The sequence below is a fragment of the Rhamphochromis longiceps genome, linkage group LG6 (assembly GCF_057381845.1).
Source record: "Rhamphochromis longiceps isolate RC_006_pf linkage group LG6, R_longiceps_female_GT1.1, whole genome shotgun sequence".
NCBI classification, from domain to species: Eukaryota; Metazoa; Chordata; class Actinopteri; order Cichliformes; family Cichlidae; genus Rhamphochromis; species Rhamphochromis longiceps.
In genome coordinates, this window is record NC_140562.1 from 2,817,250 (window position 1) to 2,832,402 (window position 15,153).

A 15,153-nucleotide genomic window follows, 5' to 3' on the forward strand; every position below is an offset into this window, starting at 1 on the left:
AGGTGTGAAATAAACCGCAATGGAGCAAAATATGGGCGTGTGTGGTTAAAGGATGTGTTTGCGCGTGCATGTGCGCGCGCGGGGGTGGCGTGAACATTTTTCTTGTAAAACAAAGGGGGGCCTGGCAAAAAAGTTTGGGAACCACTGAGTTAGGAAAACATAACATTTGAAGACAAGTCTCGAAAAAGTACTACAATACGTTATTATTAGTATTAATAGCTATTACTGCTCACAAACCCGCCTGCAATACGAGCCAAATACGTGAGAGCTCGCTTTTATGGATTCAGTGGTGTTTTTGCCGCTGTGGAAAGTGGACATCACAGCAGAGGACGGAACATTACAGTCACGCAGGGGTTTCCCTTATATCAGCTGAGCACCGGACTGTACCATTACCCTGCCTTATGGGGGACACACTAGGGAAAACGGACACAGTTAAAATAATTACATCCAAGTGTGCCCAGAAATAATAATTATCGGGAAGCATTTATACATACAAACTTCGATGTAATTAAAGTTCACGAGCGCTGTATTCAGAATGTTCGGGATTTGTCCGAATACCACCCGCAATTCGTGTAGGCTTCCAAAAATGGCGGCGGTTTCTGTCAGTGTGGAGTGAAACTTTCCTATTTTCAGCGAAATTCTTCCTCCATTCTAGCATTTTGTCGACTGTAGTCGAGTGTTTATTAAAGTAGGCATCTTCGGAAGACACCGGCGTTTGACAGTCGTCGTCAGGACTGAGGGGGTGACTCTAAGCTCCGGTTTTGAGCACCAAATCGCTGAGCTTCCTTCGAAGTTGACGGTAGCTGAGTGCCTGACATTGCGATCATAGCGACTGTTGTCATCGTATCGCTTAGCGCCGAGCCGTCAGGTGAGATTGGACGTCGGTCGATTAGCAGTAGATAGCTTTGCGGCCAAAGGGCGTCGGAAACAAAGCGGTTGGTGTTTGTGTGTGTGGATCGAGCCGGGGCAGATTACAGATCCCGAGGACGTGTCACGTCACCTGTCAGTTGGAATAAATAGGTGCTGTTGGATGTCACCGCCACTCTGTGCCGCACTGAATTTGGTTTGCTAGCGTCGTGTAAGTACCGGCTCATTTTCACCCGTGTTCTCGCTTCACTGTGCGCCCAGACAGCTTGTTGTGTTTTGGGGCCTACAGTCACTTGCCTCCATATGTTTGTACTGCGCTTTTATTATGCTAGCTAGCTGTTAGCCGTCATTGGCTAATTTGTTGTATTATAATTTGTCTAATGGCATATTGCGGGAAAATAACTAAGTGCAGTTTTCATATATCGCCTACATCGTGGTGACTTTCTTTAGGGAACAGCAGCGAGGGACGTGGTTGGTGTTTTCTTGATTTTCCGGGCTGCCTCAGAGCGGCTCATGGCTGCTCGGAGATTGTAAATGTCAACTTTCTGTCTCTAACGAACGTTTCTAATGTCTCTTTCCTGATTTGTTTATGTTGGACAGCCATCCTGGCAAATCAAATGGAGAAGCTTCAGGACCTCAGCCAATCAGAGCTACAGGAGCTCCTGGACAGTCCGGAGAGGGTGGAATCGATGGCTCTGGAGTCCGATGAGGTGAAACTGGTGCTTCATTCTTCTTCCCCTTTGTCGAAACGCCGATTAAATTCCCTTAATGAGAAGTCAGGAGTTTGATTATGTGGCATTGCAGTGACCCTACAACCGGTTTCTAATTTAAATCTCAAACGGTCTATAAAGTCTTTCTGCCAAGGTTACATCAGCTCAGTGAAAAGTGACTAAGACGAGGCGGTCAGTGGGAAGCATTTTAGTTTTAAATGTTCAGTAGTTGTGTGGTACTTTTCTTCTTCAAAATAATAAAGTTAGGAGTTATTATAATTGTCCTGGAAGTGAGCAAATAGGGATTTGCCTTTGTCCCTGTAACCTTTGCTTTGTTTGCAGTCATGCAAAATTGTTGAGTTGTTCCGAGGAACTTCGTGTCCTTCATCACCTCCTATTTCAAATGACTGACTCATGTCCCCTTATCTCTGAGCTGGTTCAAACTGAGTCCAGAATACTTCAGGTGTTTTGTTTTGTGAAAGTGTTCTGATGATTTCAAATGTTGGCAGATCTCCTGAAATCATTAGGTTAGATACTGACATTGAACTGCTGATTTGACACAAGCTTGCAGAAACCTGAGCTACTCAAGGTGAACAGAGACAACACAGTCACCTGTGAGAGGAGTCTCAGTGGTTTATCTGCCATTTCTTCATTTGTCATCCAGTTTAATCCGATTTTTAAGGACTGAGTGCACGCCAAGACAGAGCAGGGTTTCAGGTTAAAGCTTGTAGAGAGTCACTTTGTCGGTTGTCACGCTGTGTTAAGTTTTCATAACTTCAACTGGGAGGAATGGGAAGAAATGACGTGCTTTGTGGCATGCTGCTAGCAACAAAGTGCCTGAAGATGACATTTCTAACTTTGCTAAGCTGCCTGTTGTGTGCAGACACAATACTGGTTCATCCCTTGAGTGAGCCGATTTTTCTGCTTGAGTGATTTATAGGTCAGAGTTAGGTGGCTTAACAAACCAAATAACATTGCCCTGAACATGATCAGGTACAAGTACTGAAAACAGCCAGTGTCCAAAGAAAAGCCTGAGAACTGTTGCTCACTTTGAAAATGACGCGTCTGACTGCGTGGAAGCAAAATGGAAAGAAATGAGGTGAAGGCTTTTTGGGCAACTCTTTATGCCAGCCTGACCGCAGTGACACTTTCAAACATGCTGCTAATCCCAGAGGCCAACAGACGTTTTCCACTGACGAATGTGTAATATTCAGTCAGTAAATAATGACGCTGCGACACAGTTTCCTTTGAGTTCGTCTCATATTAAGACTGTTGTGAAAGTCGTGTGATGTTTTTGGGGTCGTAATCGTGGAAAAAATGTCCCCATAGCTGTATATGTGCGTCACAAAATAATAAACATTATGTACTCACGCATGAAAAACAGCAGTCAGATAAAACTGATGAGCTGTGCAGAGAGCGGACAGACAGCAGAGCTGTCCCACTGATGCCACCAAAGTCCAGTCCAGGGCCGGATCCTGGTCTTGACTTGACTGAACGCAGCGTTAGGAACGTTGTTCAGCTGTTTCACATCGCAGGGCTGTACACACAAAGACACAGGCTCGTGTTAAAACTGTAAAGATATGCCTCAGCTGTGACGCGTACTCACAGTACAGGAACAGGACACGCACACACTTATGTCAGCCTAACAAACTTATTAACTGCAGTTATTTTACACGCCAAGAACAAGATGGAGAATCCGGCTCGTTTGCAGCACACACGAGGCTCCTGTGTTAGTCGCTGTGGTTGCAGTAGTGCTTTTGATATGACTCTATGTTCTACACGAGGAGAATCTGCTGACATCCTTCCACCAAGTCAGTCCATCGTTCGGTCTTTTAGAGAAGACTGCTGAGGCTTACTAAACGCCACATTTCAGTACTTGTATATGTGGTGATGCAGACACACTGAAGGATCTACACAGACACGTGTTTGATGCCGACACTTAAAGTTATAATTCCCATTGCATCACATGCTTTTGTTTCAGATCCAGAACATCCAGCTGGAGAGAGAAATGGCTTTGGCATCAAATCGCAGCCTGGCTGAGCAAAACCTGGACATGAAGCCTCGCTTGGAGTCGCAGAAGGAGCTGCTGGTGGAGAGATATTCTCAACTAGAGGCAGTCAGAGAAACCTATAGACAGCACTGCTCCCTGAAAGGTAGGGGGAGGGATGAACACTGCACACTACTGACTGCACCTGACTCACTGTGTCACTGAGTGAGTTTTCATCACGTGCGATGATCACATAAAAGCCACTGATTGTCAAAAAAGGTTAAAGTAGATTTGTCTTTTTGGACGTTGACTATAAATGTCTGAAATGGGAACTGGACTGATTCACGTACAGCACTCTTCTACTCTCTCTGAGCTCTTACTACAACATTCACACACACTCACACTCTGATGGATGAACTTGAACCTGGTTGAGTATCTTGGCGTGCAGACTGCAGGAGGCAGCGATCGAACTACCGACCTTCTGGTTAGTAAGTGACCTGAAGTGTCACTCAGAAGCGTTTCTTTGTTTTTCACCTGATGGGGTGTTGTTGTCAAACTGCTCCTATTTTTCCGTCTGTTATAGGACTTTCTTTTTTTACATAGGTACACTTGGTGTCATTTTACACATTTATTTCTGAAAATGTCAGAGCCGTGCATCATTTACTACAGCAGCGTTTCTTTATCATTTAATGTGTAGTTAAACCCGACCAGGGAGTGTCACTGGTCGGGGTCAGGCGATGATGTAAAGTGAGTTTGACATCTACTAAAATTAAAGTCTCAGATGACTCTGAATCCCGGTGACCTTGACCTCAAAATGAGAGGTCAGCCTTTCTGAAAAGAGTTTTACATTTATACCACAGGTGCTCCTAGTATGAGGCTGGCAGTGCCAGTGCCCTGGGTGTGGTAGTAGTACACACAGTGTGGGCACTGGACCCATCCCTCACCGTGGCCCCTGAAAGCCTTGCTTTATGTGACTCAGGATTTTATTATTTCTCTTCTGCATCTGTATGTTTGAAGTGCCTTTGGAGAAGATACCCCAGGTACTCTTTCATGCATCCATCTAGGTTTGCATGTGAGGCTGTTAAATGTGTTCATGGATGCAGCTCAAAGTTCAAATGTCCTTGAAGTGTTAGGTGAGAGTGAAAAACACCATATAAACGCCAGCCATGTACCATGGGCCAAACTAAGACTGGGTGGGACGAACCTCATGGACCTGATAGTCAGACGGAGTTTCAAGAGTGAGTCGGTAATAAACAGTCACCTCAGTGAAGGAAGGTTCCCAGTTCGAACCTGTTGAAAAACCTGCTTGGCAGGTTAGCTGGTGATTTGACAGTGGCTCATTGTGCGACAGTACATGGTTATCTGTGTCTGTGTTTAAAAACAGAGGGAGCGCCAGCTTCAGAGAGCTGAGTCTTTATGTGCCCAATACATACAAATCCTAATAAACTGGCACCAGATGAATGTGCAGTGTTGCAGTGAGTCGTAGTTCTTCCTCCACCGCTGTGCAGGTGGAGCTGCCAGATAGATGGATCGATACATGAGGGGACCATGGCAGTATTGAGTCTGTGTACAGCCACCGAGCCAGAGTGAGCGAGGCACTGTGTGTAAAATGGTTCGTTCAGAATGTGTATAAACCCTCTTGATTCAAAGCTGAAAGTGTGCACTTCAGCACCGTTATTGAACGTTCGTTTGGAAACAGTCTGCAGAATCTCTGTCCTTAGCAGCTGGACTTGTACCTGTGCAGCCCACCCAGGTAAAGTCTATTTGTGGGACACACAGGTGGGAATTTCCCAGCATGCCTCTCAGTTTGCCTGTGTTTTTAATCCATTATAATAATGTGAGTCCACAGCTCTCATCAGTCTGAGCGTTTATCTGAGCGTTTAATGTTTCCATCATCAGACACGCCCAGGCTCATACTCGGTCTCTTTCTAACTCTTGCTCCCCTCAGATGGCATGGCAGGTCAGGTGTCTCCAGAAGCGCTGTTCTCAAGACTACAGACAGAGGGCAGCAAAACAGAAGAAGAGTCAGAGGTCAGTGTTCGACTGTCAAACATGTTGCAGGTGCATCGTTTAACGTAAAGGCAGACGCGTCAATGTTTTTAACGTGGGCTCAGCATGTTCAGGTAATATGAGCGAAAGGCAACAGTTTAAAGTTGGGTTCTAAACGCCGACGATCACGAATAGATTAAAGAGTTTCCTGAAGATGGGATGTGTTGTTTCCTATGAGTCTCTGCATGCATGCAGACATGACAGCGTGGTGGAAGTCAGTGTGTGGGCTCAGGAGCAGCGTTTCCTGCTTCACCCACTAATGCATGTACCATTCGATGAAACACTGATGAGTTTTAAGTTGGATTTTTGAGGCTGTTTCAGATTAACTGGACTGTTCTGTGGTCTGACCAATCAAAATTATTTTTGATGCCGCCATCTCTGAGATGGAGCAGACAGACAACCTGGTATGATATCATTACACGATGCATTCTGTAGCCATGATTGGCTGTGCGTTAGTGCACATGGTACGGTGAATTTGCTCCTGAGTGAAGAGCCCATTAATGCTGACACATCAATGCAGGTTTTGGAATCACACAAATCACCATCAGATGATGTCTTTGGTTCAGAAGGTCTCAGCCTGTGAACGTCTACGCCAGTGTAAAGTTAGTTTCTCTTCATAAAAATTTATGGACACATTCACACTCCGATGGATGCATCAGAAAGCAACGTGGAGTTAGTTTCTTGCCCGAGGATATTTGGCATGCAGACTGGGATCAAACCACCAACCATCTGGTTAGTAGGTGACCTGCTCTGCCAGCTGAGCTGCAGCCACAGGTGTCAGGATGTGGTCAGCTTTCACTGAAGTGATCAGACAAAAGCTGGGAACGCTTTGTTGTCCCCGTGGAAGAGCGTCTGAGCTGCTGCCTATGGTACCCACCCCCTGAAAAGCAGCGATGGATGGGTGAGCTGGGATTCTACTTCCCACGAGCTCACTATGCTCCAGTCAGATGTGACTGACGTAAACGTCACCATCAGGCAGCGAGCGTGAGGGTCCACGTGACCTCCTGATGACTCTGCTCCTCCTCTTTACTCAGCCACACTCACTGATGCCTGTAAATATGCGACCCACCTGTTTGTGACAGCATGGTGGACACTAGGGTTGGGCGATATATTTACGCATGCGCAGGCTTTGTGATGGGCGGAGCAATGCAATTATGCACGGACTGATTTGCGTGTTTACAACACAGAAGTCCAAACATGGACGAACTCATTTCCAAAAACAATTATGGCTGTCAGCGTTAACGCTGCATTAACGTGATTAACGCCATTAAAATCTGGAGCGCAGAACGAACGAACTTTGGACAAACTGCCCAAAATACGCTGACAGAGACATTTCAGAGATTTTGACTGTCTGTCATGCAATCGTGTTTGTCGTGATGACCCCTCATTGACTCGCCAATCACCAATTTGGGATGAAAAAGGTAAACCTAAGGATGTAACCACAGCGGTGTGTCACTCGTGCAGACGTATAGTGTGAGCAAAGTCCTCAAACACGACTAACTTAGAGGAGCATGCACGCGTCCACCATCCAGCTGAGTGTGTTAGGCTGTCACCAGCTTCTGCAGCTCCAACAAGCATCTGAGTGCCCTGTGAGGAGGGGCATCGCAGATGAAAGAGGGTGTTGTTAAAACAGCGCTATTATTTGTATTTCTGTTGACTGCTTCTATTAGCTACATTATTATTAGCAAACCTACTCATGGGCTCAGTCTATCGGCGATAGTCAGTATATTCGTCCAGTCGCCCGAACAGCTCGTGTCTCCGTGCTGTGTTTTGGATTAGTTGCTTCATTCATCAGGAAATTCAACTAAAGACTAGCTGGACTAAGTGCGCCCCTGGGCACACTGTGTTATCTAGTTGGGCAGCTCAGCAGTGCAGACCTATCCGAACTAGAAATGCTTTTACTTTGAAGGATTTTGCACTTCCTTTAACAGCGGCTGCTGTTTATCTGGGCTGTGGCAGGCTGTGGGCTTGTTTTCAGGGTGCCGTCACATTGTGCAGGTTGTGAAGCAGTGGGTCCCACCCCGCAGCACATCATTAGTCTGTGGCTACTACAAGTAATTTGACCTTAGAGGTAGTTTGATACCTGCTCAGCAGTAAGCACCGCTCATTTGTCTTACCTGTCTCGTCCCGCAGGCTCTAGCAGATGAGTTTCTGGAGGGATCTCTTCCGCTGGACTCCTTCCTCGACCGATTCCTCTCCCTGCGCTCACTCGCTCACAAAAGACGCGTACGGATAGAGAAACTCCAAGAAATCCTGCGACAGAGGAGCGAGGGCAATGCCACCGCCATGACGTCGTCAGCATGCCTGAAAGAGGACTCTGCCACCCCGCTGTCACCGTGGGATCAACAGACAACAACAGCAACGACGACGAATCAACAGCAGCCGAGTTCCAAACCTCAGAACGCCTCTCAGCCCGTGTCCTCGTCTGCAGGGGGCTCATCTGGGCTCCCCTACAGTCCGTACCCCGTGTCGGGCCCTACTCCTCCTGCTGTAGTGGCAGCAGCAGGTTCTGTTCCAGCCAATGCCCCGTCACAGTTCCCTCCTTACCCAGGTCCCACTTCAGCTTTCCCTCCGGCAGGGAGCTACTCTGGCCCTAGCCCCCCTTTTGGGCCTCCAGCTTCAGCCAGCTGCCCTTACCCGGCCCAGCCCTCCTTTCCTTCGCCACATCCGGGCTCAGCATTTGGCCAGTACACCCCGAGCCACGCTCAGAGTGGCCCTGCGCCCTACCCGGCCTCCTACAGCTACGGGGGCTACAGCTACCCATCTGGGCCAGCCTATTCCAATTCTCAGTCAGCAACAGGGAGACCCATGTACAGACCGGGATATGGAGTTCCACAGCCGTACTCCTGAAAGCACTGCTGCTCCGCTGTCTCTCTTCTTCTTAAATCTTTCCTCCTTTGCTGTCTCACCATTTTCTCTTCCCTCACTCCTGCTCTCCTCGCCCTGTCCTTTCTCCGATGCTCCCAGACTCAAGAGGTCTCTCGCTTTACTTTGTTGCACTATTTCTCTAATATCAGTCTGTCTCTGTTTATTTCTTTGCCCTTCCTTTGTCGACCCACCAACTCCCCCTACTCTGGTCTCAGGTTGTTGCGTTTGTGTTTAAGCGTTCAAACACTGTCTCTGGCTCACTCACCTTCTTCCTTCTGCACATCGTTGTCTCCTCCCTCCTCTTCCATGTCATTTGTGTGTGTGTGTGTGTGTGTGTGTGTGTGTGTGTGTGTGTTGCTGTTTGGCAATCAGAAAGTCCTTATAGACACAAGTGCACTCCCCCTTATGACAAATACATGGCAAGAATCACACTCTGTGACAGTGTCCCCATCCCCTGCCATAGTCTGTGTGGTTCACATTGTTTTCTGTGAGCACCGACGAGATATGGAAGCTTTATGTTCTGCTTTGATGACCTCTGGGCGTAAATGATGCCATTAAAAAGGAGAAGGCCGGTACACAGTACGATTCTTACATGAAGTTAAAGTGCAGGGTTTGAAGTTCCCATATTCTTATCTGTAGCTGCCCGGATATTCAGCTCTTCCAGTTGCAAGCGAATGTGAACGCGGCCACTTTGTTTCCTTTAACCAAAGAAACTTCTGCTGATGACACTGCTTTCATTCCTCTTCCTTTCATTAGTGTTGGACAGAGGAAGCAAACTGCAGCAAGAGATGTCACAGTACTACGTTTGTAGTAGTGCACACCAATGCCAGTAGCAGATACCAGAGTAGAAACAGCCGGTGACTATCTCAACAGCAGCAGCAGTGTGCGCACTGCCCCTTTAAAACAAGAGCCCACCGTGTGTAACCTACAGTACACTACACAGAAAATACCACGTGTATTTCCAGGTCACAGTACATGTACAGCATTTGGAAGCTACTGTAAGCATTGGTGCTGCGACGTCCCCAGCTGCAGCTGTGTCAGCAGCTTCTCCTCTCAGCCCTGCTTAAAGCACTCGAAGAGGAAACAGGCAGACTTGGAAAATTCTTCAGATTCCTGATCCCGACTGTGATGTCCTTTCCTACTTTTCTGTAAAGTCAACAAACATGTCTGTTTCTGTGAGTGGAAGCCTAGCTGGAGAACCGACACTGTAGGCAGGTTTCTGGTTTTCTCCACACATCTTCACGATCTTTTGTTTTGTATTTTTCTAATAAGTAATTCAAAGGGAAACCCAGGAAGGGTCGCTTGTCAGAACGGTCACACTCTTGATTTCCTTATAAGCATGTTTTATCGTGGAGAAGCTGACACAAAGGGATTAGTTGGTGTCACTCATGTTTCTGTGTGCTCCCTGCACCTCTCTGATTGGTCCACGGAGGCTCTCCAAAGTCAAGCTTTGTGTTGGCTTCAAACACTTTGGCACTGCAGACCATCGTAGGTGAGGTGGAGGTGTTGAAGGGAATTTAGTATGTGTGTATTTTTAAACTGAAGTGCCAACATTGTGACAGGCAAACGCGTAAATCTCACATTTCTTTGGTGACGAGCTGTACCTTACATCCCTCCAAGTGACTGAACTGAATCTAAAGTGATCTGGCACTCAGAAATACTGCACCGCTAGAAAGCTCCAGAAAGCTGCATTAGTGAAGCGAGCTCAGAGTTCAGGCGACTGAATGATGATGATGATGATGATGATGTTAAAGAGGGGGAGGAATCCCGGTGTGGTTGTGCAGCGGAGAGCGGTGTGCAGAAATCCTTTTTGTTTCAGTGCATGTCAGACACGCAAAGAGCAAAGTTGAACCTGCTGTTAATCAAAACACGGTAAATCTGTACCTGAAGACGGGCTGTGCAGGCTTCAGCTGAGAGCTGGCTAATGCTAGGGCGAGCACTGTGCGGATATATTCAGTCATTATCGTAGTAGCCAGTGTGAGCCACGCTTCTTCAGATGTTACATGATTTAGAAGAAGTTGGATATCAGCTGACTTCCCTGCCAAGGTCAAAGATCACCTCTTCCTGCTTTAAGAGCTGTCGCTAAGACTGCTAGCACAAAGGCTTTCACAGTGGCAGTAGCAGGTGTTCAGTCAGTCAGCAAACAGTCACTGTACACTCAGTCACACAGAGGTTTCTGTGGTGTTTGGAGAGGTCATTTATTTTTTATTTAACCAGGTTAGTATAACCATCCTCTGTTCCTCTGCCTGTCTGAAAGAGCCTGTGATGGACGGCTGGCTGTCAGAAAGAAAGCAGAAGTGTAAAGTGGCTCGCTGTGGTGAAGGAGCACATGCTCCACCACAGACACGAGCATCAGACTCGCTGTAAGGTCTGCTGGAAACAAAGATGGAAGGTTCGCTCTTCTGAACAGGGAGGGAGTCTGATGAAACTCACTCGTGTACCGTCTGCACATAGAAAACACTTAGAGGCACAGGTACAGTCAGCTGTTGCGTGTAACTGACCTGTCTGTTACTAGCCACAGAGCGCTAAGCCACGGCAGTAAGGTTCTCTTTATAAACCGCTCGCTCACCGTGCTGATGTCTGTCACAGAGCAAAGACACTGAAGGAAAGAGACCAGCATTAGCTCCTCTGCAGGAACCAGGTACCCCGAGGGCAGTGACTGCAAATGTACTTTAGACCTTTCATGGCAGTAGTCGATGTAATTGGCAGTTCACTGTTTGCTTTTCCTGGTTTACGATTACTGCCAACTCTGAATTGATTAATGCTTGATAGAAACTAACATATAAACAAATATTTCAGCATTAGGTGAATTAGTCTTTTATAAAGGGTGCCTTACTCCTCACAGGTAAATGTGGGCTGTAGCTGACAGAGTGCATGTGATGGCTCACCTGAATCCAGCTCTCAGTACCTCAGATGTCCACACAGTAGCACCAGCTGACAGACTGGCGCCGTCTGATTGGATGAGAGCTGACGCTGCACCTCTCTTGGTGCTAACGTCGCCCTCTGGTGTTACCTGTGGAGTCTTACTGCACACACACACAGCAGATGTCTCGCTGGCTTCAGTTGGTTTTACGTGAACACGAGTAGGTGACGACTTCACATAGAGATGCTGCAATAACCCGAGCATGACGAGCTTTCACATACGATAAAGACATGACGGTGGTGGATTTGTCCTGAGGACTTCAGTGTTGTTAGGAAAAATGACGACAACAATAATAATAGTTTTACAGTGTTTTAGAACAAGCACAAGGCAGATGTCTTAATATAGTTAGCATTAATATTCTGGAGGGAAATATCAGATTGATTTAATGGTTCTGATCTGGAGGGATTCTATTACTGATGATGTAGATGGAAAAAGAGAAAATGTTTTCTTTCTTGTTTTGGTTGTGAATAATTAAACAAGTTGATTTGAAGTAAAATGCTCAGAGTCTTTATTACGTTAGGATTCATGGAGTCATACTGCTATAAAAATGATTTGTGTGAGGTGCATCGAGTCATGAAAATGAATCTTAAATGTTACCAAAACCTTCACTCATCAAAGTTAGGTGTGTAAAGTTCTCTAATACCAAGAAAACCCGGTTTTAACTGGATCAATGAGGAGCCACTGATATCAAGACAAGGAAGCTCCTTACATGAGTGGAGGGCTTCACACCAGGACCATGAGACTGCACGCTACATGGAAGGAAGGAGGCCGAGGACTGGAGAGCATCCGGGATGGAAACACAAACGCAGGACGATGGCGTCCAATGGTAGCGTGCTTACTTACAGCAGAAAACTGGGAACGAAGGAGAGGAGGCATCGTGGAAGGACGTAAGACTCACAGACAGCGGCTGGACTCAGGACGCCAGAGCCTCCTCAGGTATTTTAAGGATGTACTTCACAAGTTTCCCTTTTTAGCACTTTGGGATTCACCTTGTTGGTGTAAAATTATTATTTTATGGCTGTCAAAGTGTTTTCTTTCATTTCTCACAGACTCGAGTACAGAAATGGGAGCACATGGTGTGTTTTTTGACAAAGTTACTAAAGATTTAAGATTTAAAAATGGTACATGGTGCAGTTTTCATGCTTGAATGATTCATAGATCAGTGTCAATGTGCAAAAAATCATTCTTCTGATCATGTCTGAGGAACTAATATGTCAATAAATGTCACATCTTTCACTTCAGTAGTCCACGTGCTGCACTTGTTACAGTGTGTTGTGATATACCATGATATTGATTTGAGACATTACGGTTTTTCAAAGACTTTTTCATTTACAATTCCTTTTAGATGGGTCAGTGAGTTTTGTTGTATACGCTGCAAACACTATTCCCAAACATCACGTTCTTGCCTGAGAGACTGATACGAGCTCGTGGATGTGCTGTGGTTGATGGTTTGTGAAGCTCATGACGCCAGCTCCTGTGAGGGGAAAACGCGCAGACATTTGGGAAATTCAGTGCAGAGAGGAGTAGGAGTTGAAAGTTGTGGGGGTTTTGTCGTATCTACGGCGCCGTAAACCAGAGGTGGAGAATGAGAGAAAACGAGAGTGACGAAGGTGACGGAGTAAAGTAGTGTGCAAAGTCCACGCCGAGATGAATCAACAACACAAGATATTTTTGTTTGTCACAGACCCAGAGGATGATGTATGAGTTCACTTAGTCACAGTTCCTGCACAAACTTGTCATCTTGTGGTGTCGTAATTTATGCTCGGATCTTTGCACATGGTGAAGTCTAAGGAAACGCTAATCTGCTGCTAACATGACAGCACGCACACAGGGCCTCCAGATCCTGCTGTGGGATCAAATGTACATGTTTTTGTCACATGTATACAACACATCATTGTTTAAAAAGCCGCAGTGATTATAGCACGTTACACACCACGTCTCACTTTCTACTATGTGAATCTAACATTCACACTCTGATGAAATCATTTTAGCATAGGATCAAACCACCAACCGTCCCGTCAGCAGATGAGTAGCTCGAGCTCCTGAGCTACAGCCACCCGTCCCTCCCTGTACTGTTTATGTTATATGAATTCTTACTTTGGAACATTGTAACTGCTTCATGTCTTGTACTGAAAAGATCTCTGACAATGTGCTTGATATTTACGCTCTGCAGCTGTAGCTCGCTGTAAGCAGCACAGTTCTTGTGTTTCCCCAGTGCATCAGATTACAGCGTGTTACCTGAGAGCTCACTGTTATTAATATATATATATATAAATAAATAAGTAAACACATAATATTTATCATAACCTGGTATAAACATCTTAATTTGTCATGTCTGAAAACGTTTACATTCATGAACCCAAACAGCCAACTCGATGCTCGGCTCTGCTCCAGCAGCCAAACTGTATTCCCCCCCAGTCTGTGTCTGCACACAGCACGGCAAACTGAGTGTGTGCTGACACATACTGTCTGAGTGTGCCGTATTTTGTGTTACAACTTTGTATTAAGTTTGTTTTCTTGTCTTTACGTTTTGCTAATAACATGGCTGCACTGCTTTTATTCTTCTTCATGCTGCAGCGCCCCTTTGAAGGGTGACGATGAACGACTCTCAGCACCAACTTTATTTATTAAGCACTTTAAAATCAAACGTGCTAAACATAGACAAATAACATAAACAGAAAATAAAATCAAACATGTTAAAAATAGAGAATTTAAAAAAAGCCAACACTTGATTTTACTCGAATATATATTTTTATTATTGTTTGTTTAATTTAAGACAAAAAAAAAAAATTAAATGAATGAGAGGGGGTAGGGACAAATAAGTAAATACTTCAGCCTACTCCTTTTCAAACAAATAATGGAATGATATTTTGTAATGATTGTGAAGGCACCTGTTTGAAATGTTTGAAGTAAAAATGAGCTGAACTGAAATTTATTTATATAGCACATTACCAACAGGCTGCACAAATCGCTTTACAATGTGAAATACCACTACAACAAATAAATGCACAACAAAGATGCAGAGAAGAAAAAATAAAAAATGAATAAATATGCTGTGTGAATTTTAGAGGTCATGTGACTTTATGCTGTGTTATAAGAATTTAAACTTATCTTAAAACTGCTGTAAGCCTGTTATACATTAGATTATCTACAATGTGCAGTATCGTGTATAATACGATATTGATTTTATTTTGAGCATTGTTTAATGTGGGAGGTGCAGAAACGCAGCCATCCTGGCCGCACAGAGTTTGTGTCCTCACGCTAATCCCACTTTATTCAGGAGTAATGTGTTGTGTAAATTTTACTTCTACGAGTGTGCTGTGTGCACGGATTTTTTTCAAGGGGGAGAATAAAGATGCAGACATTGTTTTATAAACTGTGTTGTTCATATTTGAATCAGTTAGTCAGCCACAGGAACAACACAGTTTCATTACAGTCAAAGCTCACCACAAATCTGTTTGTGGAATGGCCTTCCCAAAGCCGGCTGTGTGCCGGGAAGCCAGCCACTTTAAAAGAACTCTGCTCGAGAGGTTGAATGTCAGGCGGGTTGTTGATGACTACAAAAATGTCCAGTCAAGTTACAACAGAGACACTTAACCAAACGTTAGTGGGGTTTATAAATACATACTTTAGAAACAGTTCATGTATTTTGGATGATCCAAAATAAACTCTTCTTTGTAAAGCTGAACAGCTGTTCCACCCTGGAAAAAGAAAAGCCCTAAACTAACATGACATTCGACCACGTGATG

General features: G+C 45.3%; 1 protein-coding gene across 2 annotated transcripts; it reads left to right on the forward strand.

Moving 5' to 3' along the window:
- Positions 1-544: 544 nt before the first annotated feature.
- On the forward strand, positions 545-10,288 carry vps37c (VPS37C subunit of ESCRT-I). 2 transcript variants are annotated; one of them, XM_085408920.1, is made up of 5 exons: positions 545-868; positions 1,468-1,577; positions 3,559-3,730; positions 5,513-5,595; positions 7,747-10,288. In XM_085408920.1, exons 2-5 carry the CDS (start codon positions 1,485-1,487, stop codon positions 8,461-8,463), a joined length of 1,065 nt encoding a protein of 354 aa, XP_085265046.1. In that variant the 5' UTR covers positions 545-868; positions 1,468-1,484; the 3' UTR covers positions 8,464-10,288. The 2 variants fall into 2 exon arrangements, with proteins under 2 accessions (XP_085265046.1, XP_085265044.1); XM_085408918.1 differs by having other exon boundaries at positions 546-1,078.
- Positions 10,289-15,153: the final 4,865 nt, after the last annotated feature.